This window comes from Paroedura picta, chromosome 1, assembly GCF_049243985.1.
Source record: "Paroedura picta isolate Pp20150507F chromosome 1, Ppicta_v3.0, whole genome shotgun sequence".
Taxonomy (NCBI): Eukaryota; Metazoa; Chordata; class Lepidosauria; order Squamata; family Gekkonidae; genus Paroedura; species Paroedura picta.
In genome coordinates, this window is record NC_135369.1 from 111572960 (window position 1) to 111599627 (window position 26668).

Consider the following 26668-nt stretch of genomic DNA (forward strand, 5'->3'; position numbering starts at 1 on the left):
ACATTAAAATGTTTCAGCCTTTAAAAACAGTGTTTAAAATACAAATATACATCAGTTATTTGAAACAAATAAAGCAAACATGCATAGAGGGACACATCTCCATGGGGAAGGAGTTCCTAAGTTTTGGTGCCACAACTAAGGTTGCCACCTGTCTAGCCTCAGATGCCAGGGGCACTCTGAAAATGACTGGAGTGGACAGATAAGTTCATATGGGAATAGGTGCTGCTTAAATTATACTGGCCCTAAGATGTATAGGGCTTTAGAAAGTCAATAGGAACACCTGGGATTTGGCCTGGAAGCCAGTGTAGGGCCCATTATGCACGGCCGCCGAAATGGCGATTTCGGGGCACATGGAAAACGCGGAGGGGGAAGACGCGAAGCACATCGGTTATGCACGGGATGGGGCGCGACGGCGGCAAAACTCAGAGTAACCAATTTTGCACGCGGCTATCCCGGTGCCGCTTCTGGTTGCACCCCGGTCACCCGGAAGCTGCGCTTTCTTCCGCGTTTCGCTAATGCGGCTTTTTCGGCGGCATGCACCGAAGCTGTGGCCGGTTGCAGCCGGCACCGTGCGTTATCGGTGATTTTAGTCGCCGCCATTCCACCCCGAATGTGCGTTATTCCCCCCGTGCATAATGGGTCTAGGTGAAGCAAGACTGGAGTGACAGGGTCTTTATGACCCATTCCAGCCAACATTCTTGCCACAATGTTCTGTGCCAATTGTAGCTTCTGAACATGGGCATCTATATTATACATTGCAATAATCTAATCTGAATGTTACCCAGGCATTCCAACAGTGGCAAGTTCTTTCCTGGTCAGGAAGGCCACAGCTGGGTCACTACCCACAAGTAGTGAAAGACACACCTGGCATTCTGTCATTCTATTGCCTGTTACCAGTTGTTACTCATGGCAACAGACCTCACTACTGGACCGGAATGGCATCTGAGTGCCTCTTCAATGAAGTCACTCTTGGTACCCACTTTGGGCTAGGCAAAGGCAAGCCAGGCCAACAGCACAAGCCATTCTAAAGAGAACAGTAGTGGCCATGTTATGACCAACTGACCTTGCTCATGAACTCTGCCTTCCTGCACTAACTAGACAGCACATAGGCATCTTCCATCAAAGCTAAGAACCTCTTTCTGACATTCCTCCCCATCCCAGCCTGCCAAGAGTTTTATTACTCACATCAACTAAATATCAGAATTTCAAACCAGATTCAGAACCTTCTAGGAGCTTCCCATTCTTCCCCACTTAACCCTCTTTATTCACTTCAATCTTTGCCATCCTAGATCAATCAAGTCTTTTTGTCATACTAATCAGAGGGCAATCACACCTTTTGTCGAAAGCCCACCTCAGCCTACATGACTTTACCACATACTTGGCTAGGAAAAGGGTATAAAACCCTTCACCTGGGTATCTCAAATCACCTCTCTGATGACCTAGGATCCTACCAGATGCCCAACTTGAATGCTGGCTCGTTCATGTTGCTCTGTTCCTTCCTGCATTCCCCACATCCAGGTTATTAATTATACACCCTTCCTGAAACATAGCCATTTCCTTTGTTATTTCTCCTTGCATCAGAGTGTTAGTGTAATTGCATTTGTTGTTGTTAGGTGCGAAGTCGTGTCTGACCCATCGCGACCCCATGGACAATGGTCCTCCAGGCCTTCCTGTCCTCTACCATTCCTCAAAGTCCATTTAAGTTTGCACCAACTGCTTCAGTGACTCCAGCCACCTCATTCTTTGTCGTCCCCTTCTTCTTTTGCCCTCAATCGCTCCCAGCATTAGGCTCTTCTCCAGGGAGTTCTCCCAGGGAGTGTAACTGCATGCAGTCTATTTATTAGTCTTGTGTGTTTTCTTTAATAAAACTACACTCCTTATTTTTAATATTTGTTGTCTGGCTTCAGTGCCTAAAAGAATCATAGAATCATAGAATCATAGAATCATAGAGTTGGAAGGGGCCATACAGGCCATCTAGTCCAACCCCCTGCTCAACGCAGGACTAGCCTAAGCATCCTAAAGCATCCAAGAAAAGTGTGTATCCAACCTTTGCTTGAAGACTTCCAGTGAGGGGGAGCTCACCACCTCCTTAGGCAGCCTATTCCACTGCTGAACTACTCTGACTGTGAAAAACTTTTTCCTGATATCTAGCCTATATCGTTGTACTTGAAGTTTAAACCCATTACTGCGTGTCCTCTCCTCTGCAGCCAGCAGAAACAGCATCCTGCCCTCCTCCAAGTGACAACCTTTCAAATACTTAAAGAGGGCTATCATGTCCCCTCTCAACCTCCTTTTCTCCAGGCTGAACATTCCCAAGTCCCTCAACCTATCTTCATAGGGCTTGGTCCCTTGGCCCCAGATCATCTTCGTCGCTCTCCTCTGTACCCTTTCAATTTTATCTACGTCCTTCTTGAAGTGAGGCCTCCAGAACTGCACACAGTACTCCAGGTGTGGTCTGACCAGTGCCATATACAATGGGACTGACATCTTGTGATTTTGATGTGATGCCCCTGTTGATACAGCCCAAAATGGCATTTGCCTTTTTTACCGCTGCATCACACTGCCTACTCATGTTTAGTTTACAGTCCACAAGTACCCCAAGGTCTCGTTCACACACAGTGCTACCTAGAAGCGTATCCCCCATCCAGTAGGCATGCTTTTCATTTTTCTGACCCAGATGCAGACCTTTACACTTATCTTTATTAAATTGCATCTTGTTCTCATTTGCCCATTTTTCCATTGCGTTCAGATCTCGTTGAACTCTGTCTCTATCTTCCGGAGTATTTGCCAGTCCTCCCAATGTGGTGTCATCTGCAAACTTGATGAGTAGTCCCTCCACCCCCTCATCTAGATCATTAATAAATATGTTAAAAAGTACCGGGCCGAGCACCGAGCCCTGAGGTACCCCGCTACTCACCTCTCTCCAGTCTGATGAAACACCATTGACAACAACTCTTTGAGTGCGGTTCTCTAACCAATTCCCTATCCACCTAACTATCTGAAAATCCAGATTGCAGTCCTTCAACTTATCCATCAGAACATCATGGGGAACCTTGTCAAAAGCTTTACTAAAAACTTTTACTAAAAGGGGACAATAACCCCATAAAAATAGGCAAAAGGTCCTTTCTAGATTACCCCACTCTTGCATTGCTAATTCCCCTCCATAGACTCAGAGCATTTGGGGATAACATTGTTGAAAAGGGGAAAAGTGGCCTACATATTTCTGACTTTAAAAAGAAACAAAACATACCTTTGACAGCTGGCACGTAGGACAAACATTTGAAATACAATGAGACATTTTAGTATATGGTTGAACACTATTTTGTATTATCACCGTTCTGAATTTTCTATCGGAATTCACAAAGAATTGTTGTAAATCTAATAGGTCCAGTGGGCAGTGTGGAAATGGCCAGAGCCAAATGTGAATGGCTGAATCATGTCAGTGAGGACCAACTTTATGAGCCTTTATTTTCCACAGGATGGCATGTGACCAGCCACTGGCTGTGTGGCTGAGTCATTTAAACAGTCCCTCAGCAGTGCAGGAGCTATTCATCCAAATAGAACAAATCTAATGGGGTTTTGGTTGTTATTCAGGACGTTTTTTTGAAAATTTGGCTTTTTCTGTTCTTTCTTGTGGCTCTGAGTTGTGAGAAGGGGGACAAGAGGACACTGGTTGGGAGGCTGCCGGAACACAGTGGACCAGTGTGCAGGGTACCTCAGGTCACCTGCCGCTGACTTGAATATAGACTGGACCCACAACAATGTCTCAGGCCACTGCAGGCTTTGGTGACTGCCAATATTTGGCCCTCATTCCCTCCCTTGGACTGTAATCCTTATAACTGAGGTGGAGCTTGAGATAGTAGTTCCAAGTTGTGGAGTAATGAAGCCACTGTGGAGAATCCAACTGCCATGGAGAGCCTGGCCTGTGACCAGACTGACTCCAGCTTTGTTTTTCTTGTTTATTTATTTTGCCAGTTCTGGGGATCATACCTTCTGCCTCCCTAATTGGTTAGTTGGGGAGGGATTATTAGTACTGTTAGCAAAATTGGGTTCAGGCTAATTAGTTAGTGAGGTGGGTTCTCCAGGGTGCTGTGGGGAGGGGGACTTCTGATGGTTAGAATTGACATGTTTTAGCCTGCTTACAGAGACTTACAGATCATGAGGGATTCCTGAATGCCCTGTGGGAGATGGTGCATTCCTGTGAGTCATTAGCAGATTTGGCGGAGGACTGGCATGTCCATCCACAGACCCCTGGTTGGGAATACCCACTCTAACTAAAGTGGACAAGTTGCTAAGTTGATGTGGGTGACCATCTGCCCCTGTGATCCCTGCCCTTCTTGGCTTGTCAAATCAGGGAGTTGGAGGATAGGAGACCCTCTCCAAGAGATCCTCAATCTCTCCTTTATTTCAGGAGAATTCCCAGAGGAGCTCAAGGAGGTGGTGGTTGGCCCATTGCCGAAAAAGTTATCTCTAGACCCTCACAACCCAACCAGTTACCACCCAGTCTCACATTTAGCATTTCTTGGCAAGGTGATTGAAAGGGCATACTTTCTGGCATACTTGGAACATACTTTTGCTCTTGACCCTTTCCAGTCTGACTTTCAACCTGGCCATGGGGTGGAGAGGGTATTGGTTGCCCTTATAGATGATCTCCAGTGGCAGTTGGATTGAGGTCAGCTCTCCTCGTGCTATTAAATCTGACAGCAGCATTTGACATTATCGACCACATGTGGTTGACACACCACCTTTCTGGGACTGGGATTTAGGGGACAGGCCTTCAATGGCTGGTCTCCTTTTTGGTGAACTGGACACAGAGAGTTGCAGTAGGGAAAGAGCAGTTATGCTCCTAACATCTCACTTGCAGAGTTGTGCAGGGGATGGTACTCTCCCCTACCTTGTTTAACATCTTTATAGGCCTCTCAGCCAGCTAGTCTAGAGTTTTGGACTGGGTTGCCATCAGTATGCTGTTGACACTCAGCTCTATCTCTTGATAGATGTCTGCCCTGCCTCCCCCCTGCCCCCCCAAAAAGAAAGAGATTTGTCAGTTGTTTGGAAGGAATGATGGTTTGCCTCAAGAAAAGCCAGCTGAAACTCAACCCCTCCAAGATGGAGGTCCTGTGGTTCAGTAGGAAGGGGAAGGAGCTGGAAGTGTAACTGGGATGCAACTGGAGATCTCTCACTCCTCCAGGTATTTGGGAGTGACTATTGATTCCTCCTTGTCTATAGAGTCCCAGATCACTAAGGTAGCACAGCTGACATTTTTCCACCTGTGCCAAACACAGTTACTGGCACCCTATCTGCCTCATGAACACCTTGACAAAGTGATCCATGTGAATGTCATCTCCCAACTAGACTTGTCTGTAATTCACTCTACGCAGGCATCCCCTTATTCTTGACTTAGAAACCAGCTAGTGCAAAATACAGCTGCTAGGGTCCTCAGGAACACCATGGAGGGCTCTTATCCAGCCAGCACGGAGGCATCAGCATTGGTTACTAGTTGAATATTATATCAAGTTCAAGGTTATGGTTTTGATCTTCAAAGCCATCCTCAGTATGGGTCCAGTGTATTTGAGGGACTGTTTAAACCCTTATGCCCTCTGTAGGGCTCTGCACTCTGCAGGAGTGAACAGGTTGGAGATTCTCGGCCCTCATGAGATTTGCCTGGCCTTAACCAGGGCCAGGGCCTTTTCAGCCTTGATCTCTGCCTGGTGGAATGAGCTCCTGGGAGAGCTGAGGGCCCTGTTGTTTGAAATGGAAACTAGATTTGTCAAAACAGGAAATTCATTTGTTTTATCCAGTGAAAGACCATACTTTATAAATCCATAAGGAAGGATATATGACATCTTAGGAATGGGACAATGAATACTGTCTTTGCCAAACATTAGTAAAGTTCATTGAAATAATTACATTCTTTAATAGGAACTGTGTAAACTAAAGGGATGTTCTAGATTTGAGCACCAGGCTCAGTTCGCTCACTTCAACATTTGCAGCTTGTTTTCCTTGTTTCCTTACTAGGCATCCCAGGAGAGTTTTGTTATTTGAGGTGTTTATCACTAACTGCTGCAACAATGCAACAGCAATTCATTCAGCTATTGTCACAGTTTGGTCAAAGAAATTGTGTCTTCTGAACAAACTCCAATGGAATTCTGCATATTGCTAAAACTGAAAGCTTTTTTTTTTAAGTTCAGAGTTTGAAGACAGCGACTTCTGCTGCCTCACTATACCTATAAAATGTTTAGCTGTGTTCACATGTGTCGGAATGGTTAGAAGAGACTAGTTTACCTGAAATGAAAAAAAGTTTGTAACAGCTGCATATGAATGTGAAAATGGTGCTTCTTTACTAATCTTGCTGATATAATGATAAACATGATGTCATCTCTGCATTTTGTGTCTGCATTTCTATAGCCGGAGATCTGGCCAATATACCATGAACCATGAGAACTCTAAGAAATCTCCAGGAAAGCCCCCTTACAATCGCTCAGGTTCCCAGGATTCACTGGATGAATTATCTATGGATGACTACTGGAAAGAACTGGAAAACATCCATGAAACCAGAGGAAGTAATCAGGAAGAACAAGACGTGGCTGTTGTTAAGGAGCCTGATGGTAATCAAAATTAGGCTTGGTCAAAGCATTTCAATTTTAGACCCTTCTACTCTTGCATTTGGTATGACGTGTTGGTACTGATATATCATTGAGATCAGTGCCAGTCGGTTGATGCCAGTGCAAGTCCACCCATTAGTGGCTGTGCAGAGATGATAAGTTTTCAACAATTGTAATGCTGGCAGAAGATGGACAATACATTAAAAAAAACAACAACCAACATTGAGTTAGAGATGAGCACATGGTGTGTGCTCTTTTCAATATAATCTCTGTAAAACTTGGTTTTCAAGAAAGGGTATAATAAATCAGTGTGTACACCAGGGGCAAAAGTGCCAGTATCATAATCTTTCTCAAAACCATTGTCTCCCTAAATCAATTGTCCAGGGCACATGCCTCCCATATGTTGTCTCTCTGGTCCAACCAGTTCTGTAGCACTTCAGAATATATTCTGGAATAGTCAAAATGCTGTTCAACAGAGTGATCTGCATTGCTGCAGTGGACTGTTGTGTGCATGTTTCTGTCATGGTGACCAATTATCTACTTTCCCCTCCTTTCCCATCCCCCAGTAGTTTTTAAAACTTTGAAATAAATATATAAAGGATGAATACTTATCCTAGGATTGCCAGGTCCTCCCTTGGACACTGGTGGGGATGGAGGGGTAGGGTTGCCAGATCTAGATTAGGAAACTTCTAGAGATTTGGGATGGAGTCTGGGGGAGAACAGGGACATCAACAGAGTGTAATGCCATAGAACTTACCTCCCAAAGCATCCATTTTCTCCAGGGGGACTCATCTCTGTAGTCTGGAGATGAGACCTAATTCCAGGATATCCCCAGGTCTGGCATCCCTAATTTAGCCACATATTTGGAAGTATGTCTTTCATTATTACATTATAACAAAGAATGTTGACTCTCATAAAGCTATGCCCCCTATTTAAAATCTGGTATTTTTTATATTCAGGGTTTCTTTTTTAAATAAACAGAAAGTATGCTTTCCCCCTCTCCAGCACAAACAGTAACATTTGATACTCATTCAGTTTCCTTTTGGATTACATTTGAATAGAGTATAAACTACCCACAATTTACTTGACTTACTTTTAACACTTCATTGATTTGTGTGGAATTAAATGGAAGCAATTCCAGTTATGAAAATGTATTTCTTATCAGCCGGGAGAGCATTTTCTTCCTTCTTCCATCACATTTGTACATTCATCAAGTTACTTTTGGAATGGGCAAGGGTTTTTAAAATAGAGATTATTATCTGTACTAAGAATACATAGTACAACATCCTTTCATATCATTAAATCAGCTTTCGTATTTGATTTTGTCTTTATCCATCAATTATTTCTCTGGAATCAAAAAGACTTTCTTATTTTCAAATTATGTTGATTTGACTTTTACATGAGCTTATATTCTCACATTTAAAAAAATCTCTTTCATTTGAATGTACAATGAAAATCTTTTTTCAATCCAGAAAGGACAGAAGGAAAACATTTACTGTTTATAATGCCTAGTGGTTTGTGCCGTAGTCGTGCGAATATAAGCTGCACCTTGAGTCTATGTCTCAAAAACATTGTCTTCCTTTTATCTGGTGCAGAAGGAGAGCTGGAGGAAGAGTGGTTAAAAGAAGCAGGATTGGCAAACCTCTTTGGTGACAGCACTGGGGATTCCCAAGAAAGCATGGTGATGTTGGCAACACTGACTCGTACTCAGGCAGCCGCAGTACAGAAGCGAGTGGAGACTGTCACACAAACCATGAGAAAGAAAAACAAGCAGTACCAAGTTCCTGATGTGAGAGATATTTTCAAGCAGAACGATGATTCAGCTGGAAAAGTAAGACCCTTCTTACGCTTTTGGCTCTTCCTCACTTAACAATTTCTATGCCAAAGCTAATTATAGGAACGTTGCAAAAGGATACACACTTGTTTACTTCAGCAGCCTCAAAAGAAAACTTTTCCTAATAACTGCTTTGAATAATTCAAGCTGCAAAGCGAATACTGAAGTAACACAATAATCACGTCTGCTGGCATTATGATAGGAAGCTTTAGGTTTGAGAATACCTTGTCTGCATTTAGAGAGACTTTGTGCTGTTTGAAAGAGAATCCCTCTGCTTGTATAGAAGCAGGCTGGCCTTTAAATAGATGGTTCCAGGGTATACAGGTGCCATATTCTTGCCTTGCACTTCTACTTATGAATATTTTTTTAAAAGCTGAAAGCAGAACTGTCACTATTTCAATCAAAAAGGTGATATACTGACTAAAAACTGACTTTCCTTGAATGGAGATCCCTGATTATTTCACAGCTTGTTGATTGTGAAAATGGAAAATTCCATCTAAGCTCATGTAAAAGCTGAATTACTACATGGACAGAAATCTTAGGTGGATTTTTACAAAATCGGTAAAAATAAAATTATTTTTAGCATATTTTAATGAAAATCTATAGTGGTTCATGCCTTTTCCTGCTGCCATGTGATAATTCTTGCTTTTATATATCTGAGAAAAATACTTTCTTTTGTCCCTCAGACATTTCTTGATACATAGATCTGTAGCAGTGGAATTATTTAAACCTGTTGCTGAAGGAACATAAGGGCTGATATAAATTGTGTAACTTTAGGATCCCTAGCACTCAGTAAAAGGATATTACACAGATAATCCAGGCCAATCAGTTAAAAGAGCAGTAATGTAACAGAACCTTGTCATAAAGGGACATTCCAATAGATAAACACTGGAGAATCAATCAAACCAGAGAAATACAAACAGGTCCTTACTGAATAAGGTAACTTAATATAGCTACCTTTCATAACAATATAGGGGTTGGCATTTAATCTGGCAAGGAAGAAAACCTTTTGAAAGGCATGGGATTGTCAACAAATAAGGATATGGTGGCAAATGCTTTTGGGGGTGGGGCAAAAAAATTGAGATGAGCAAACATGATGAGTTCAAGTCACCATGCCAGCCTCTTGTACTTTTTTATTGTGGTAAAAGCCTCCAAATTCTCAAGTTCACTAATCATGCCTGATGATAAACAACAATTTCTCATCATCAAGAGAGCTAAGTATTCCTCTGCACTAAAGAACAACTTAGGCTGTAGCCTAAAAACAAATAACCAGAAAAACACTGGAATGCTGACTATTTCTTGCCATATCTACAGTATTGTTGATTATCATAGAAGGGGCATTGCAATCTGATAAAAGTATACTCAGGAGCATTTGAAAAGTCCCATAAATTCACAACCCACATGCACAGGTGTGGTTGCTGTGGAGTAATATTGTTTTAAAAATCACCAGTGAAGCAGCGTGTAAGTCTACAGTATTTGGAAGGAACCTTGGCCATGTGGTGTGGCAACTTGGCGAGGCAAGATCACTTTGCAGCGGTGTGGAAAAACTATTACTTTTGTGGTACCCCTGCTAGTCTTAACAACCTCGGTTGGGTGTTGTCAAGGCTTTAACACTGACCATGATATTGGTCTTCCATAACCAGCTTAGTTTTCCAGCTTGCAAGTTGAGCAAGGAGGAAGAATGTATCTTTTTTATTTTCAGAGGAGTACTCATGTTTTTAGCATGTTTCTAGATTAGTGCTGCATCGGTTGTGCAAAAAGTTACATTAAGAGAAACATAATGGCATTTGTAGTCTGTAGTACTATCAGCAGCATAAGAGGAACTAAGAAAAAAAGATTACTAAAGGTACCGTAACATTTAAGGAATATCTGTTCCACTTAATATATTTCTGGTAAGGCCTTGGAGGAGGAGGCTTAAGTGTCTCATGGCTTAAGTGCCACTCAGCGCTTAACACCCACTAAGGGCGGCTGTTCCACCCCTGAGTGCCTCCTCCTCCAACCGGCTTGCCTGTCTGTCCATCAGCCAGCCAGTTGCCTTCCATCTCCCACCCCTGGCCACATCCTCCTCCTTACACTTGCCTCTGGGGTTCGGAGGCTGCAGATCCCTGCTGCGTGAGAATTGCCCCTGCCGGTGAGTGCCCTAACAGTTGCCTGCAGCCTTTCCAGGTCCTGGGGGGAGGGGGAGGCCATCTGCAGAGTTCTTCCACTCCACCCCCCGAATCTAGCACCCGTTGTATTCCTGAATGCAACAGGCTTAGCCCCTAATTCCCTTTATATTATCCTGCTTTCCAGACAGTTTCACATTTAATTATTGTTCCCTGTGATGCATTGATAAACTCTACACAAAGCAATTAATCATCATTCTATATAACATGGTTTTGTTGTTTTTTGTTTTCTCCTGTACTGCTTGAAAATCCATCAGTTCACTAAGAAGTGCTAATGTGCTGTAATGAAAGGATCCAAATGTGGGAGTCCTCATATTCATTGACACAGAAGGAGGGGGAAGGAAAAGCTTTGATTTTAAGAGTGTCCTGCCCTTGGTCATAGAAGCCAATTCAGAAATTCACAGAGACATGTAAATACAAAGAAAACACCAAATCGCTGTATTAATGGATTTACCTATTCTGACTTTGTGCATCCCTTTTCCAGTAAAGCTTTCTGTTATAACATGGCTGTGTTTTCTGTAAACATTACATTTTGGTCACATGGAAGCAAGTGCTCAAGGTTAATAAAATGTCACAAAAGCAAAGGGATGTTGATAGGACTGGAAGCTGTAAGGATCAAGCTTTTGCTGTGATTCCTTTTAATAATCAACTTAAATACAATCCATAGAAAAGAACATGCAGAAATATTGTTCAACTAGTACCTAAAGATTGTGTGTGCCCTGGGCTTCTTTTTCAGTGGTAATATTATTTTTCTGAGCTCTCTGGGGGTATGCATTCCAGATTTGTCTCTGTATTTGCTAAACATGCATGCAACCCCCATGTGGATTTGGAGTGTTTAACTTTCTTTGGGGGAGAGTTTTCATTTCCTGTACCTTGGCAGCCTTATGCAGAAAAGAAAGTTCTGTGGCAGACAGGTGAGGAAACAGGTGGGGAAGCAGGCCAAAGGCTCTCCCGGGCAGACATTGGAAAAGACCGGGAGAGCTATCCCCAGGCAAAAAACCAGGTGACATTGCAGCATAATGGCTGGGTGAGTCCTTCATGACGGAGTCTGATGCATGTGGGCTGGCTATTTTGCAGAATTGATGAGAATGGCAAGATTGGGTATGAAAACTAAATACTGTTTCTTTCATGGATCCTTTCACTAAAACATTTCATTAAAGACTAGGAGTCAGCATCTGCAATTATTTAATTCCTCCCAATTTTGTAATATCTGAACATCTCTGCTAGGTGCTTGTAAGAAGGGATTATTTCTATTCAGTACTTACAGTGCAGCCCTAAGCAAAGTAGCATCATTCTCCCTCCCTGCTCCTTTTACGCTTTCTTAGAGCTTGGTTACCAACACACTGCAGGTATGGCTATGCAGACCAGTAGGAAGGAATGTGGAAAAGAAGAGAAATGGATGTTTAGGAGGGTGCCTTAAATACAGTCTTTCCCCACATTGTTACGATGTTCTTGGATGCAATGACACTGTTGCTAATTGTATTGGCTGCCTAAATGTAGCTGAAGTGTTAATGTGTGTGTTGACTTGACACATTGAAGTCACTATAGGCATACTGTCTGGGTTGTTTTGTTCCCAAAACTGAATCATGTCATGAAAACTAAGTGAAGCCCAATGAGAAGCAGTGTAAAAGTGAATTTCCTGATGTGGACTTTCTAATTAATCCTGGTATTGTTAGAGCAGCCACAGCAGAACAGCTACATTTAATGACCACCCCCACTAGATTTCATAGGACTTTTCTCAGCAGATACTGACTGAATCCTATTGTTTTAGGGAGCAATACTAAAATGGTCTGCTCAGAAATAAGTCTCATGATATTCAATAGGGCTTACTCCCAGGAAACTGTCCAAGGATTGCAGCCATATTCAGTTTGAGTTCTATTTGTGTGAATTGTCTTAACTCTGATGAGGTACCTTTTCAGACAAAAGAAAAGAAATCAAAGATATAAAGTAGACAGCAAACAGACATATGATTGTTGGTTTAGTTGCAGGGTTTTCATAATGACCCATTATGCACGGGGGTTTTAGCGCACATTCGGGGTGGAATGGCGGCGACTAAAATCACGGATAACGCACGGAGCTGGCTGCAACCGGCTGCAGCTTCGGTGCATTCCGCCGAAAAAGCCGCGTCAGTGAAACGCGGAAGAAAGCGCAGCTTCCGGGTGAGCGGGGCGCAACCAGAAGCGGCGCCCGGATCGGCGCGTGCATAATCGGTTACTCTGGGTTTTGCCGCCGTCGCGCCCCGCCCCGTGTATAACCGGTATGCGTCGCGTCTTCCCCCTCCGCGTTTTCCATGTGACCCGAAATCGCCGTTTCGGCGGCCGTGCATAATGGGCCAAAAAGATGCAGCAACTTGATAGCCCGAGTGGTGTAGTGGCTAAAGTGTCAGACTAGGATCTGCCATGGAAGCTTGCTGGGTGACCTTAGGCTGGTTTCCCACTCTCAGCCCACTGTATCTTACAGGGTTGTTGTGAGGATAAAATGGAGAAGGGGAGAATGCTGTATTTTGGGGAGAAAGCTAGAGTACAAATACTGTCCACAATAAAATCCAGTGATAGCAGAGGTGTTTTCTAATCATTTCTTTAAGACATGTTGCTTTCTGCATTTTAGGAAACTGGCCGTGAAAATCAGTCTGAGAGAACAAGTAAAAGTGAAGATGCCACACAGGAGGAAGAAAAAGAAGGTAATGCTGCTAATCTTTCACTACTGATTTTGTTCTTGTATTTTAAGGTAATAACTACATACCCTAGAACATATTTATGCATAAAAATGTGCACACACACACACAAATCTGAATGTGAATATTAACTTCTTTAGGTACACTTTAGGTACAGAAGCTTCTTTAGGTACACTCAGTGACTGATTTGAGCAAGTTTTTAGAACATTTTTTTTTAAATCATCAATCCTGTTTGACAACATAGATTTAGTCATGTGACTCTCTATTACCACTGTGACCAAGAACAATGATAACATATGATGGCTGTGTGTAGATGCTGTGACACAGGATCGATTACAGCTCTTCTCACTGAAGCATACTGTTGTACAGGAAGTGAACCTGGATGTTGCTGGATGCTTTTCTTATTTATAATAAAACTAGTAAAAAAGCACATTGTATGTCTAAATACAATGGGTGCTAGCCTGTCGCCGCAGGGAGGCCCTGGCAGCCGCCCTGCTGGCCCCAGCTCACTCACCGGGTGCCTGGCGTCGAGCTGGGGCTGCTGCAGGTCGGTGATGAATCGTTTCAGGGCGTGGCGCAGATTGGTGTTCTGGCCACGGCTGCCGGGCGGCTCCTGGGCCTCCGGTGGCTGCGGCGGCTTCTGGGGCCGATTCCCGGGCTGGTGAAGGGAGCGAGGCTGGCGGGCGTCTCCCGGGCCTCGGGCGGCGGCGGCGGCTTTTGGGGCTGATTCCCAGCCTGTCGAAGGGAGTGAGGCTGCTGGGCGGCTCCTGGGGCTGGGGCAGCGGCGGCTTCTGGACATGATTCCCGCCCTGGCGATGGGAGCGAGGCTGCCGGGCGTCTCCCGGGCCTCGGGCGGCGGCTTGTGCGCCAGGCTGAGGCATCGGGAGGCGCTTCGCGGCTCTGGAGGCAGCGCGGCTGGCACTGGGCCAGCGGGGCAGGTGAAAGCGGCAGTGGATGGGTGGCGGGAGAGTGTGTCGGCGGGCGAGAAGAAGCCGGTTGGGACAGCGATAAGGCGGGCTGCTGGCGGCCGTAGGCGGTCCGCTGGCAACAGGAGGAGGCACAGCTCCTGCTGGAGATGCGTCCAGCTTGGCAGCAAGTGGGGAATTGGTGGATGTGGGCGGCCAGTCCAGGGCGGGCCAATTGACCACTTGGCCCTCGAGTGGCACTCGGAGGGGCCCAATCAGGAGCCGCTTCGTGGCTCCTGATTGGACCCCTCCGAGTTTTTATCCCAGACCAGTCCCGCCCTAACTCCTCCCCACCACCCCCTTACTCTTTTATTTAGTCCGCGGCGCCACGGGCGCCACGGGACGTTTAAAGATAAGGGTTTTCTCAGCGTCACCTACCTCACAGGGTGTTTGTTGTGGGGAGAGGAAAGGGAAGGCAATTGTAAGTTGCTTTGAGACTCCTTCGGGTAGAGGAAAGCAGCATATAAGAACAATGCTTCTTCTTTTTCTTCTTCTTTTTCTTCTTCTTCCATTTTACTTTTGCCATTATACTAGTAAGAGCAGTTTGTAAGATAGGAGTGCTGGCAAATTGCTTCATCAGTGTGAGATGTGCAAGGGAGAGGAAGAAAGATGACCATGGAACTTATGCTGGCAAAATGAACTGTAAAATTCTGGCCTAGAAAATCACTAACCAATTATTTAAGCATTTCATCCCATCTGGTTCTTTTTTCAGAGCCTCTTATGAGCTCTTCAGAAGTGGGAAGTACTGAAAGGCAATTTCCATATGCTTGCTCTCCACTGCATGGGATGGAGAGGGCACAGCCAAGGCAGCCTGCATGCATTCTGATATGCTTTGGCTGCTGGCAACCGTGCTATAAAGCAGGGGTGTGCTTCCAGGAGGAGAACTGAATGGAAGTGTATTCTTTCTGCAGGTTTATTTGGGTACAAACCACAGCACCTGTTTCTGGGCTGTGCCAAAACTAAAGTGAGCCAGTCATTAATGCTGTTTTAATATTGTGGTGGGAGTTTTTGTCTTGCTCCATAAAGGCTGTAAACATTGCCTGGGATTTCAAAAACATCAGATACCTTTAAAGAGAAAAATGAAAGTATTTTTTAAAAAGAAGCTCTTTCAAAGCTTCAGGAAATAAGCCAAAAATTGTATTTCTGTCATCTTTTTTACAGTAATATACTACATTATATTTTTTGGAGGGGAAGCTGCCAGGTATTCTTAGTAATTATTAATAATTACTTTTACCTTATGGCAGGGGGGAACCCCATAACTTAATGAGGTTAATCCTTGTAATACGTCTGGAGGTGTTGCTTATAACTGTTCCTGCTTTTAATTGAGGGATAACATCATCATCACTTTATTCTTGTAGCTTACCCTTCCCAACAGATTCAGGGTGGGTAACAAAAAAAAAAAAAATCTCCCGACAAGGATTCTTGCCCCTTATGTGGAACACATTGATGTAAGAGGGTGCTGGCAGACTCCTTTTTCTTCTCCACTGCTCACCTGCCTTTTCCCCTTACCTTTCACTTCCAAGATGCCCTTCCTGGTCCCTCCCCCTCTCCCTGTCTTTCTTACACACACATACTCCCCCTGCCCTCTCCCCCTTACCTTCCCCAACCTCATCCCTGTCCCTCCCCCCTCTCTCTCACACACACATACACTCCTACCTCCCTCTTCCATTTCCCCTCCTCAGCTTTTGCAGCAGGAGGGCCACTGTGTTCCAGTCCTCTACCACCTCAGCAGTGCAATGCATGGCTGGCTGCTGCAGGGCTCCCACACGCTGGGGCTTGGCTGGCCTGCTCCGCCACAGTGGCTGCCCCGGCCTCCACAGGCACCACCTCCATGGCTTGGCCAGCCTGCTCCACTGCAGCAGCTGTCCCAGGCTCCACGGGCACCAGCTCTGCAGCTTGGTTATCCTTCTCTTCTGCCCCAATGGCCCTGACTCAGTGGGTGGTGCCCCTGCAGGTGGGCCAGCTTCCTTGGCCGCCGCCACCACCACCACCATTTGGCTGCCTCCATGGTGGCTGCCACTCAGTGTCTTCTGGCACACTCAGTGGGTAGGACCTATGGACTACTTCTGTTTCACCAAGCACACCCGAAGATATGTTTCACATCAATAAATCAAAGACATAATAGTGGCTTACAACAACAAAGAACCTCATATAAATAAAGTGTGGATAAAAAGGCTACAAAACCTGAAGAAGGGTACTGGGAATAGGAAGATGTATAGAAATTAGTAGTTTCTGTAATTCCATAAAGGCAAAGCAGTTGTGGTATGAAAATGCCACTATGTGGCACACCTAGTGAACATTTTAATCACCTCTTTCTATGGAAAGCCCTTAAGTGTACACTTGGTACACTAAAGCTTTCCTGTGTGATGGTGATGAATGTGTATTTTGGAAGATGTACCGTTAAAAATTTCATGTTAAGCTGACAGTTGTTTAGAACCTTTATGGTACAGGGAAAAATGGCATGCCATCTTAAATCAAAAAACACAGTGGAATAAAATGTTAAAATGACCCTCCCCCTTCAGACTATTGATGTCTTTTATATGAGTTTCTACTTCTAAAGGCATATATCTTTAGGATAAAATACAGGCAGATCAAGACAGGTTTTGGAAAGACCATGCTGAGGCTTCATTAACTGTGGGAGGACAGCATTTTATCTTTACAGCGTGTGAAAAAAATATTTGCCTTCAGATGTTAAAGCAGGTTGAAAAGCCTACAGGCTGCCAATTTTAAATGGTTGTCACGTAAGAAAACCCTCCTGCAAAAAGGAAACTACTTCTTCAGTCCTTTGCCTGTGTTGCTGTTTTTTCTATTTTCAGGAAGCTTTTAGCACAAAGAGAGGTTTAAAAATGACACCCCTCACCTGCAGGCAAATAGATACCACTGCTTTAGTCACCTCCACTCTGATAATACATGTAGATCAGGCCTAAAGTTGTTCTTCTGTCAGGAAGAAAGAGTGCAAATATCTGGGGACTATGATGAGAATCTTAAATGTTGAATTCTGTAAAGTAAAAAAAATAAAATAAAATAAGGGACATAATTGGCTTGAATGCAACAAGACCTAGCCACCATGGCATCGTGGTTAGGAATGGTAGACTCTAATTTGGAGAACCAGTTTGATTCCCCACTCCTCCTCCACGTGAAATTAACTGGATGACTTTGGGTCAATTACAGTTCTCCCAGAGCTCTCTCAATCCCACCCACTTTACAGGGTGTCTGTTGTAGGAAGAGGAAGGGAAGGTGATTGTAATCCTTTTTGAGATTCTTTGTGTAGTAAAAAGTGGAGTATAAAAAACATAAAACTTTCTCCTGGTCCACATGAATGGCACTTCTGCCTGCAGAACATGATGCCCAGTTTGGACCCTTCACCCCAGCCCTTTACAGGTGCCCACTCTGCTGGATGGTGATTTCATTATCAAAACCAGCTTCTGAGCACATGGAAGAGGCTGCAGTATGGAATCCCTGCTATGTGTCCAGAAGTCTTCCTTGTGGCTCTTTTGATCCATAAGTCTACTCAGAGAGAAGCTAAATTTTTGTCTACATGGATTACAAATGAAGAAGGTCAAACTAGTCTTTGAAATGTCTCTTCCTTGTCTTCTTGTTTTTCTCAACATCTAGCACATAGCCACTGTACAGGAGATAACAGCCTGAGAGAGAATATACCAGTATCTGAAACAGACATCAACCTCGAAATATCGTTTTCTGAACAAGCAAGTCTCAAAGATAACTCAGTGTGCAAAATGTCTAAGCACAGAGATGATGACACACTGCTTCCGGTAGGTGTTCCTGTTCTTTTGTTCCAGCATCTTCTTGGCTTCTGAAATGTATGTGGCAGCTTTGCAGACCCTGCAGAACTGTATTAGCTCTGTCATGGCCCAGATCTCCTCCAAGAGCTCATTCCTCCAAGTGTGTGCCAGGACAGAGAATGACCTGACCCTGGTTGAGGCCAGACATGCTTCCTTGGGGCCAGGATCACCAGCCAGTTGGAATTGGCTGAGCATAGTCCTCTTTGAGGGGCATAGGCAGAGAGGCGACTATTGCCAGACTATTGCCTCAAAGGTAATTACAAAGACCTGAAGATTGATCTGGGATTCAACTGGTAACCAGTGCAGCTGTTGGAGCACAGGCCGGATGTGGGCCCTCCAAGGTGTTCCAGTCAGGACCCTGGCCATTGTATTCTGTATAAGTTGTAGTTTCCGGAGTAGGGATAAGGGTAGGCCCATGTGGACTGAGATACGGAAATCCAAGCTAGAGGTGACTATTGCATGCATCACTGTGACTGTGTGTTCCGGGGTTAAGTAGGGTGCTAGAAGCTTAGCTTGACGAAGGTGAAAAAACGCTAGCTGTGCACCTCCATAGAAAGGGTGGAGTCCAGGATCACGCCCTGATAGTTGCACCCCATCCAGGCTGGGCAGTCGGACTTCCTCACTAGGAACCTTCCTGCCGAGCCATATCAAATATTAAATAACAGTCACAACATAACATATCAGTAAGTGTTCTAACAATATGACAAATGATTCTTAGGTGAAACAATGTATTGAATACCAGAACCTTGTTGCATATCAGTACAAAAAATGTGCAGTTTGAATAAAGAAGAAAACTTGTAATGAACTTTTGAAGCCTTTATTGTTATATAAAAAAAAAACGGGCTTTGAAAGGGGAGAAGGGGGAAGGGTAAGAGACATGCTCCCACCCACCCATCTTTTCCAAACCCCCCCCCAAATGCGGGTCAGCACCCTTCCCTCCGAAGGCAAGACAGAACCTCAGGGCCACTCACTGGCTTCGCGCAGCTGCTGTCTGGTAACAGTGCGGGCGTGGTCCTGGGGTGGGCAGAAGGCCAGGGCGGGCTGGAGAGGCGGCGGGCAAGCGGGCTCCTGGTGGGGCGAGCGTTTTCGGCGGCGGCATTTTCTCGCATTTTCCCAGCGTCTTGGCGACGGAAGACGACAGTGAAGCGGCTTCACAGTCTGCCGGGGGCTCCCTGGCCGGCGGCAGGCTGACGCGCTGAGAGGTGCAAAGCGCCTCTCGCCGAGTCAGCCTGCCGCCGGGGGCTCCCTTGCAGCCGCTGTGACGTCTCGGAGGCGATTCGCGAGGCCAGCCGCTGTGACGTCTCGGAGGCGCTTCGCGAGGCCAGCCGCTGTGACGTCTCGGAGGCGCTTCGCGAGGCCAGCCGCTGTGACGTCTCGGAGGCGCTTCGCGAGGCCAGCCGCTGTGACCTCTCGGAGGCGCTTCGTGAGGCCAGCCGCTGTGATGTCTCGGAGGCGCTTCGCGAGGCCAGCCGCTGTGACCTCTCGGAGGCGCTTCTTGAGGCCAGCCGCTGTGATGTCTCGGAGGCGCTTCGCGAGGCCAGCCGCTGTGACGTCTCGGAGGCGCTTCGCGAGGCCAGCCGCTGTGACGTCTCGGAGGCGCTTCTTGAGGCCAGCCGCTGTGACCTCTCGGAGGCGCTTCTTGAGGCCAGCCGCTGTGATGTCTCGGAGGCGCTTCGCGAGGCCAGCCGCTGTGACGTCTCGGAGGCGCTTCTTGAGGCCAGCCGCTGTGACCTCTCGGAGGCGCTTCTTGAGGCCAGCCGCTGTGATGTCTCGGAGGCGCTTCGCGAGGCCAGCCGCTGTGACGTCTCGGAGGCGCTTCGCGAGGCCAGCCGCTGTGACGTCTCGGAGGCGCTTCGCGAGGCCAGCCGCTTTACGCCTCTGACGCGCCAGGCCAGCGGCAAAGGGAGCAACTGCGAGCCGCACTGCGTGCGGCTCGCAGTTGCTGGGGCTGGGAATCGGAGGGACCCATCGGCAGGCGCTGCGCGCCTGCCGATGGGTCCCTCCGATTGTCTGTCAGGAGGAAGGGTCCAATCCGGACCCTTCCTCATCACGGACACATCCCACCCTAGAACCCCTTAGCCTTTTATTTAGTCCCTGGCGCCCGCGGCGCCACGGGCGGTTTAAAGATAGTTTGTTTGCCAGTTATGCCACAGTGCTTTTTCTTATACTTTTGTTGAAACTAATTCTTGTGGCTGCCTATATTTGTTTGCCCTAAAGTATATGAGAAGGCAGAGGATAAATGTTTTAATTAATAAATATATTAAGTAAAACACATATATTAAGTAAATTTTTTAAACCAAATAATTACTTAAATTAAATTAGCAATTTCCCTAAATAATATCATCTCTGATATTTCAAAAATATTTTAAAATTATTTTTAAACCATTTTTAATCCACCAGAAGTGACATCTTGGTGTTGCTGGTAGTATCCCCCCACGTGCTGGTTGCCTAACTGGTGGTCACTTAAGTCATCCAGACATATGCCCATGGAAGCTATGTTGCTATATTGCAGTTGTAATTTGATCTAAACTATCTAATTAGAATTTCAGACTGCCAAAGGACAAAACGGGTACAACAAAGATTGGGGATCTTGCCATTCAGGATATGAAGAAAATCTATTCCTTAGCACTGATTGAGCTGACTGCCTTGTTTGATATACTTGGAACAGAACTTAAGCCACAGAAAGCAATAAAAATGAAAGTAAAAGGTGAGTTGGTTTTGTTTATGACAACAACGTTTTTTATTTTAGGTAGGGATGCCAGTCCCCAGGGGATGCCCAGGAATTAAACTCATCTCCAAACTAAAGAGAGCAGCTCCGCTGGAGAAAATAGTTGCTTTGGAGGTGGAATCCATCCATAGTATGATATAACACTCTGTTTCTCAAATTCCCCCACTCCCAACTCTACCTCCAAAGTCTTCAGGTACTTAGCAACCCTAATTTTAGGAATAGCCTTGAGTCCACAAATCTTTTCCAGCATGTGAGCTGTTGAAGTCAACCTTGTTTGCACACAAAGAATAGCCAAAGAGCAACATTGCGGTTAGTCATTAAGACTGGGGGTTACTGGGCCATGAAGGCCATAGTACCAGGCCGCTGGTGCCCACGCCTGCCTTCCTCCTGCAGCGAGAAGCTTGCCAGGCCGCAAGCAAACCAGCTGCTTCGCTCGCGGCCTGGCTAGTTGCTCGCTGAGAGAGAGGAAGAAGAGGCAGGCGCAGCTGCCGGCACGCCAGTGACGCAAACACGCATGCGTGGAGCTGCCGCGCATGCACGTTTGCACCCCCTGCTGGTAAAAACACGCATGTGTGGCAACTCTGCACATATGCATTAGCGCCACCTGGTGGCGAAAACACGCATGCGCGGCAACTGCGCATGTGGGTTTACGCGCAGCTGCCACGTGTGCATGGCGCCTGGGCCGCCGGCTCTCCCCCACCCCCGGAGGCAGTCCTCGACCTCAAGAAGGTTGGGGACCACTGATTAAGATGTTAATTTCTTTTCTGAGGGTGGGCAGTATTGACTGTGTCTACAACTTGGCAACATTAAGAAAATGTGCTCCCAGAATATACTGGGGTTGCCAGTTCTGTGTTGGGAAATTTCTAGAGATTTGGGGAGGGGAGAATTTGGCAAAGCGGGGACCTCAGTAGGGATGTGATGTCCAGGGCTGACTTATCCATTAATCACAGTATGCACAGTGCCTAGGTCCATGATAATGTTTTGATTTCTTTTAATATCAGACAGGGGAAAAATGAACTTTTAGAGTCAAAGAAAATATGTTAATGTTTTCTCAAATTAGAAAATAATGAAATTTTAGGGTCCATGAAAACCTATTAAATGTTGCCTAAAATAAAATATTGAAGTATTTAAAGTTATTGTTGTTGTTGTCATTGTTGTTGTTATTATTATTGTGTGGCAGTTTTTTACCATTTCTCTCAGGCACATGGTACGGCCTCCTGTAAGGCATCTGTCTTCCTGAGTTTGATTTGCTTGCCCTTTATTTTCCTCTCTCGCCCTCTTTTTTCTTTTTGATCTTTATGTTGTTCCATTGCTTGAGCATTCCATTATTTTACTTAAAGCTTTTTCGCGCTTTTAGAAAATCTGTTCTGAATGTCTCCAACATCATGCTATCTCTACCGCTTTTCTTTTCCTTTTCCTTTTCTAGCTGTAAAGTTGACTAGAGTGGCTGTGCTCCTGAGGCAGGGCTGCAATAGCGATGTAAAGTGTCTGATGGGCACTCTAATTTTAGTTCCGATTTTGACCAGCATTTCCGGAAAACTGCATCTGTGTTTCCTCAAGACTTTTACTGCGGCAAGATATCTTTGTGGGTTTTTTTTTTGTGGGATGGCATTCCCATTTCCTGAATTTAAAGTAGTCACTAATTTTACAAAAGTATATAACTTTAATCCCAATAGGTGGTTTTTTGCTTGCAGTGCAATATTCAGCACAGTATGGTGCTGACTCAGACTGGTTGACCTCTAGAATGCAGATTCTAGGCATCTAGTGGGTATTAGAGTTCCATATTTTCATATATCAGGAGGGAAATCATTAAAAGGCTGGAAATGGTAGGACATTTTGGATGTCTTATTATTAATTCATAGGTTGCCATAAATTGGAAAGACTTGATGGCACTTAACACACACTCTCACAAATATTTCCAAGTTTCCATGGGGAGAAGGAAGCAAACACTTCCTCTTTCTGTTGTATGCAAGTCTTGGTTTCTGATCTAGGCACATAATGTTAATATGCTACCTTCTGTAAAATATGTGGTTGGCTTAACATCTTTCCTCATACCCAATATAGATTTAGGAACCTAGATAATTCTAAAGAATCCATTTCTTTATTATGTGGTAGTGTACATCATATCCGGTGACTCCTTCAAAGGAAACCAAAGCAATATTCACATTAAACATTTTTCCTGCTCAAATGCACAGTGGTACTTATATATACAAATAATCCTGATTCAGTGTACTAGGCTGGAGATGCATTAAAAATATACTCCTGCATGCAGAAAATGTTACCATTTTTCTATCTGTCTTTATTTCTGATCTTTCCTTTAATGTTTTACAAGTACTTGAAAAAAGTTACCACTTAATCAGATGCCTGCTTGGATCAAACTTTACAGTCAAGGTTCAGCAGAGACGACAGGGCAGTAGCTAAATAATTGAAAGGAGCAGTGAGTGATGAGAGACACTGCAGGGCACAATTAAGTTCTCCATTTCACAGCACAGAAAACAGCTTCTTCCACAACAAAACCAGCCACAGAATGTGGCTGGAATTGCCTTTCCCTCAATTTCATTTTTATGTTCCTTAAATGACTTGCTCAGTTGAAATGCATGGACAAAACTGAGTCAATAGTTTTGGAATTATGGGTATTTTGAACTTGAAAAGGACAGCAGTATTTGTTTCATGTCAGAAAATTAGATAGACTCTCTGGGTACTTCCTTACAGTGCTACATGCCTCTTTGGGTTTGCTCAGTAAAAGTGCCATTAACATACCATATTTGATTCAGGATATTCAACTCTTGGTGACTATACTGTAAGATAAAGGTAAAGGTATCCCCTGTGCAAGCACCGAGTCATGCCTGACCCTTGGGGTGACGCCCTCCAGCATTTTCTTGGCAGACTCAATACAGGGTGGTTTGCCAGTGCCTTCCCCAGTCATTACCGTTTTACCCGCCAGCAAGCTGGGTACTCATTTTACCGACCTCGGAAGGATGGAAGGCTGAGTCAACCTTGAGCCGGCTGCTGGGATTGAACTCCCAGCCTCATGGACAGCGCTTTCAGACTGCATGTCTGCTGCCTTACCACTCTGCGCCACAAGAGGATCTGCCAAAAAGAGTGCTTGCACTCGAAAGCTCATGCCTTGAATAAATCTTTGTTGGTGCTACTGGACTCTGATTTTATAATTCTACCTTGTATTACTTAGGGAGTTCATGGGCACAGTTTGAATTGGAAGCCAAGACTTCCTATTTCCCAAAAACATAACCAAACTACCCAACTATACCGATCAATCAGCAGTTCATTGTTCTGTCTTTCAGTGAGATATTTCAGGAGTTAAATGGTTTGCAAGTATATTTCCTTGTCAAGAATAATTTCTTTTAGATCCTCTTTTATTATTGACCAGCAACTGTGTTTTATGAGTGCAGAAATTTTAACAAAGATAATAAGTTATTTTTAAAAGATTGAATACAAGACAGCAAACAAGTGCAGTACAGATTTTAATGACACAATGTGATTCTGAAATATCAGAAAAGAAAGTATGCAGAGAAATGTTGGGTGGATGGTCTACAATCTCTGTTCTTTAAGTTATGGTTTATATGTAGGTCAGGACGTCATACTCATCATCCTTCTTGTCTCTTTTAAAATCTACAGAGAGTTGTGGCCATTTCACACCTCTGGTCCTCTCTCTCACTCCTAGAGACATCCACAGACAGGGTAGTCAAGCCCATTTAATAATCAGCCCTCACTCACACAGAGCTACCAGGTCTGGGGCTCAGTCACTCGCTGCTACAATTAATCCTTATCCTATACTATATATGTGTGTAGATCAATATATTAAATTGTGAATGTGCACTTCTTGTGGGCCCATGGTCAAGTCAAGAGAGAGCATGTGAAAGAAACTAATGCTCCCTCATAACCTAACTATTTCCCTACATGAATGATAGTTAACCATAACCGTAACCCTAATCCCCAAATTTACCCTAATATGAATCTACAATTTTCTATATAGGTTTTACATGTAAATAATATTTATACATCCCATAGACTTTCCTATCACTAACCTGAAACCCAAAATTGACCCAAATATGAATCTACATTTTTTAATTTTTAATATGAAAAAAGATGTAATTTTTAAAATACATGCCATAGCCTTTCCTAACCATGTCTCTATTTCTTCCAAAACCCACCCTCTTAAACTAACAGTTTCAATACCTGAACTATTCCTAAGCTAATACTAACCATAACCCCAAATTTACACTAATACAAATGCATAATTTTTACATTTTTTCTACATGTAAAATAATGTAAAAAAACATTTATACATCCCATGGTCTTTCCTAACCATGTCTCTACCACTTCCTTAGCCCTAATGTTCCCTGTTAACTTAACCATTTCCTTTCCGAACCATTCCTAAGCTAACCCTAACCCCCAAATTTACCCTAATATGACTCCACAATTTTTTTTACAAAGTTTTACATGTAAAATAATATTAAAATATATTTATACATCCCAAGGCCTTTCCAAACCATATCTCTAACTCTTCCCTAGCCCTAACACTCTCTCTTAATTTAACCACTTACCCACATTAATTATAGCTAAGCTAAGTCTAACCCCACAATTTTCCCGAATATGAATAAACAATTTTAATATATTTGTGTATATAAAATAATGTTGAAAAATGTTTATGCACTCCACTCTTTAATCATGTCTCTTCCTCTTCCCTAGCCCTAGCACTCGTTGTTAACATAATCATTTCTAAATAGAAACTATACCTAGGGTAAACCTAACTCTAACCTCCTATTTTTTTACATACTTTTTACATGTAAAATAATGGAAAAATATTTATATATCCATTGGCCTTTCCTAACTGAGTCTCTACTTGAATTCAGTGATAGTGGAAGATGTTTTAGTATCATTAGTGACAGAGGAATGTCTCCCTGAATTACACATACAAGATAACAGAAACAAAACGGAGTCTCTAGTAAGTTGCAATAGGCCCCATTATGGTTTTCAAGGATGAAATGTTGTTGGTCTAGGTCTTTAGGAGATTTTGGCACCCTGTACCCGATACCTTCTTGTAAGAGAGGTAACAAAGCCTATTAGGCTGGACCAGATTAACTGCTTGACAACTTGGCCAATCAAGTGGTGTGAAAGTTACGTAATGATTAAGTATGCACCAATGGTGAATGATAAAGTAACAAGTAAAGAAAGTTACTTAAGATGTGTGTCAGCCTTGCTGGGATGGAGATCTGTATTTCAGCCCCGTTGCTTGATCTCCCTGTGTTGGAAAATATATTTTTGTTTTGCTTCATCTGTGACTCTTGCCTGATTACTGGATTATTGTGTTTTATTGATTTCGAGCTTTGGATCTCACAAAGAACAAGCTCTTTCACTAAGAACAAGACACTGAGAAAAGTAATATCTAAGAAACAATGTTTCACTTCCTTGGAAGTTTTGCACTGTGGTCCTAAATCTACAACTGCGGTCCTTACATTACCAATTTACTAATTTCAGGGCATTTCCGCACATTGCAAAAAAGAGCGTTATGCCAGCTGAATGGCGTAGCACTAAATATTATCACACCTGCGGCCATTCCTCACCTTCTTGCGGTCTCGCTGTAGTCTGCTGCCATTTCGTGCTTCTCACTCTCCACAAGCCCTGCTGGAAATGGCGGAAGAGAGCAACTTGGTTTATATGCGACTCTCTTCTGCCTGTCAATCAATCCAGGCAGCCTTTCTCCTTTTTTTAAAGATCCCGTGATGCCTGCCATCTTAAAAAAAAAAAGTTTCCCATTTAAACACCTATAACACCACCCCTTATGGAATCACAAGTCTTGAATATTTAAAAAAATGAATCTAGTTCCTGATTTTATTGGGGGGTGGGACTTTAGAGAGGCATGCTTTGTGTGACAG

At 44.1% G+C, this 26668-nt stretch overlaps 1 protein-coding gene across 4 annotated transcripts in view; it reads left to right on the forward strand.

Annotated features, from left to right (window-relative positions):
- ARHGAP18 (Rho GTPase activating protein 18) overlaps positions 1-26668 on the forward strand; it is a 107588-nt gene that overhangs the window by 52918 nt on the left and 28002 nt on the right. For all 4 annotated transcript variants that reach the window (XM_077353287.1, XM_077353269.1, XM_077353278.1 and 1 more), the window contains exons 2-6: positions 6406-6605; positions 8198-8433; positions 13209-13281; positions 17856-18013; positions 20585-20750. In XM_077353287.1, the coding sequence (XP_077209402.1) occupies positions 6406-6605; positions 8198-8433; positions 13209-13281; positions 17856-18013; positions 20585-20750 (833 nt within the window). The remainder of the gene's footprint in view (positions 1-6405; positions 6606-8197; positions 8434-13208; positions 13282-17855; positions 18014-20584; positions 20751-26668) is intronic.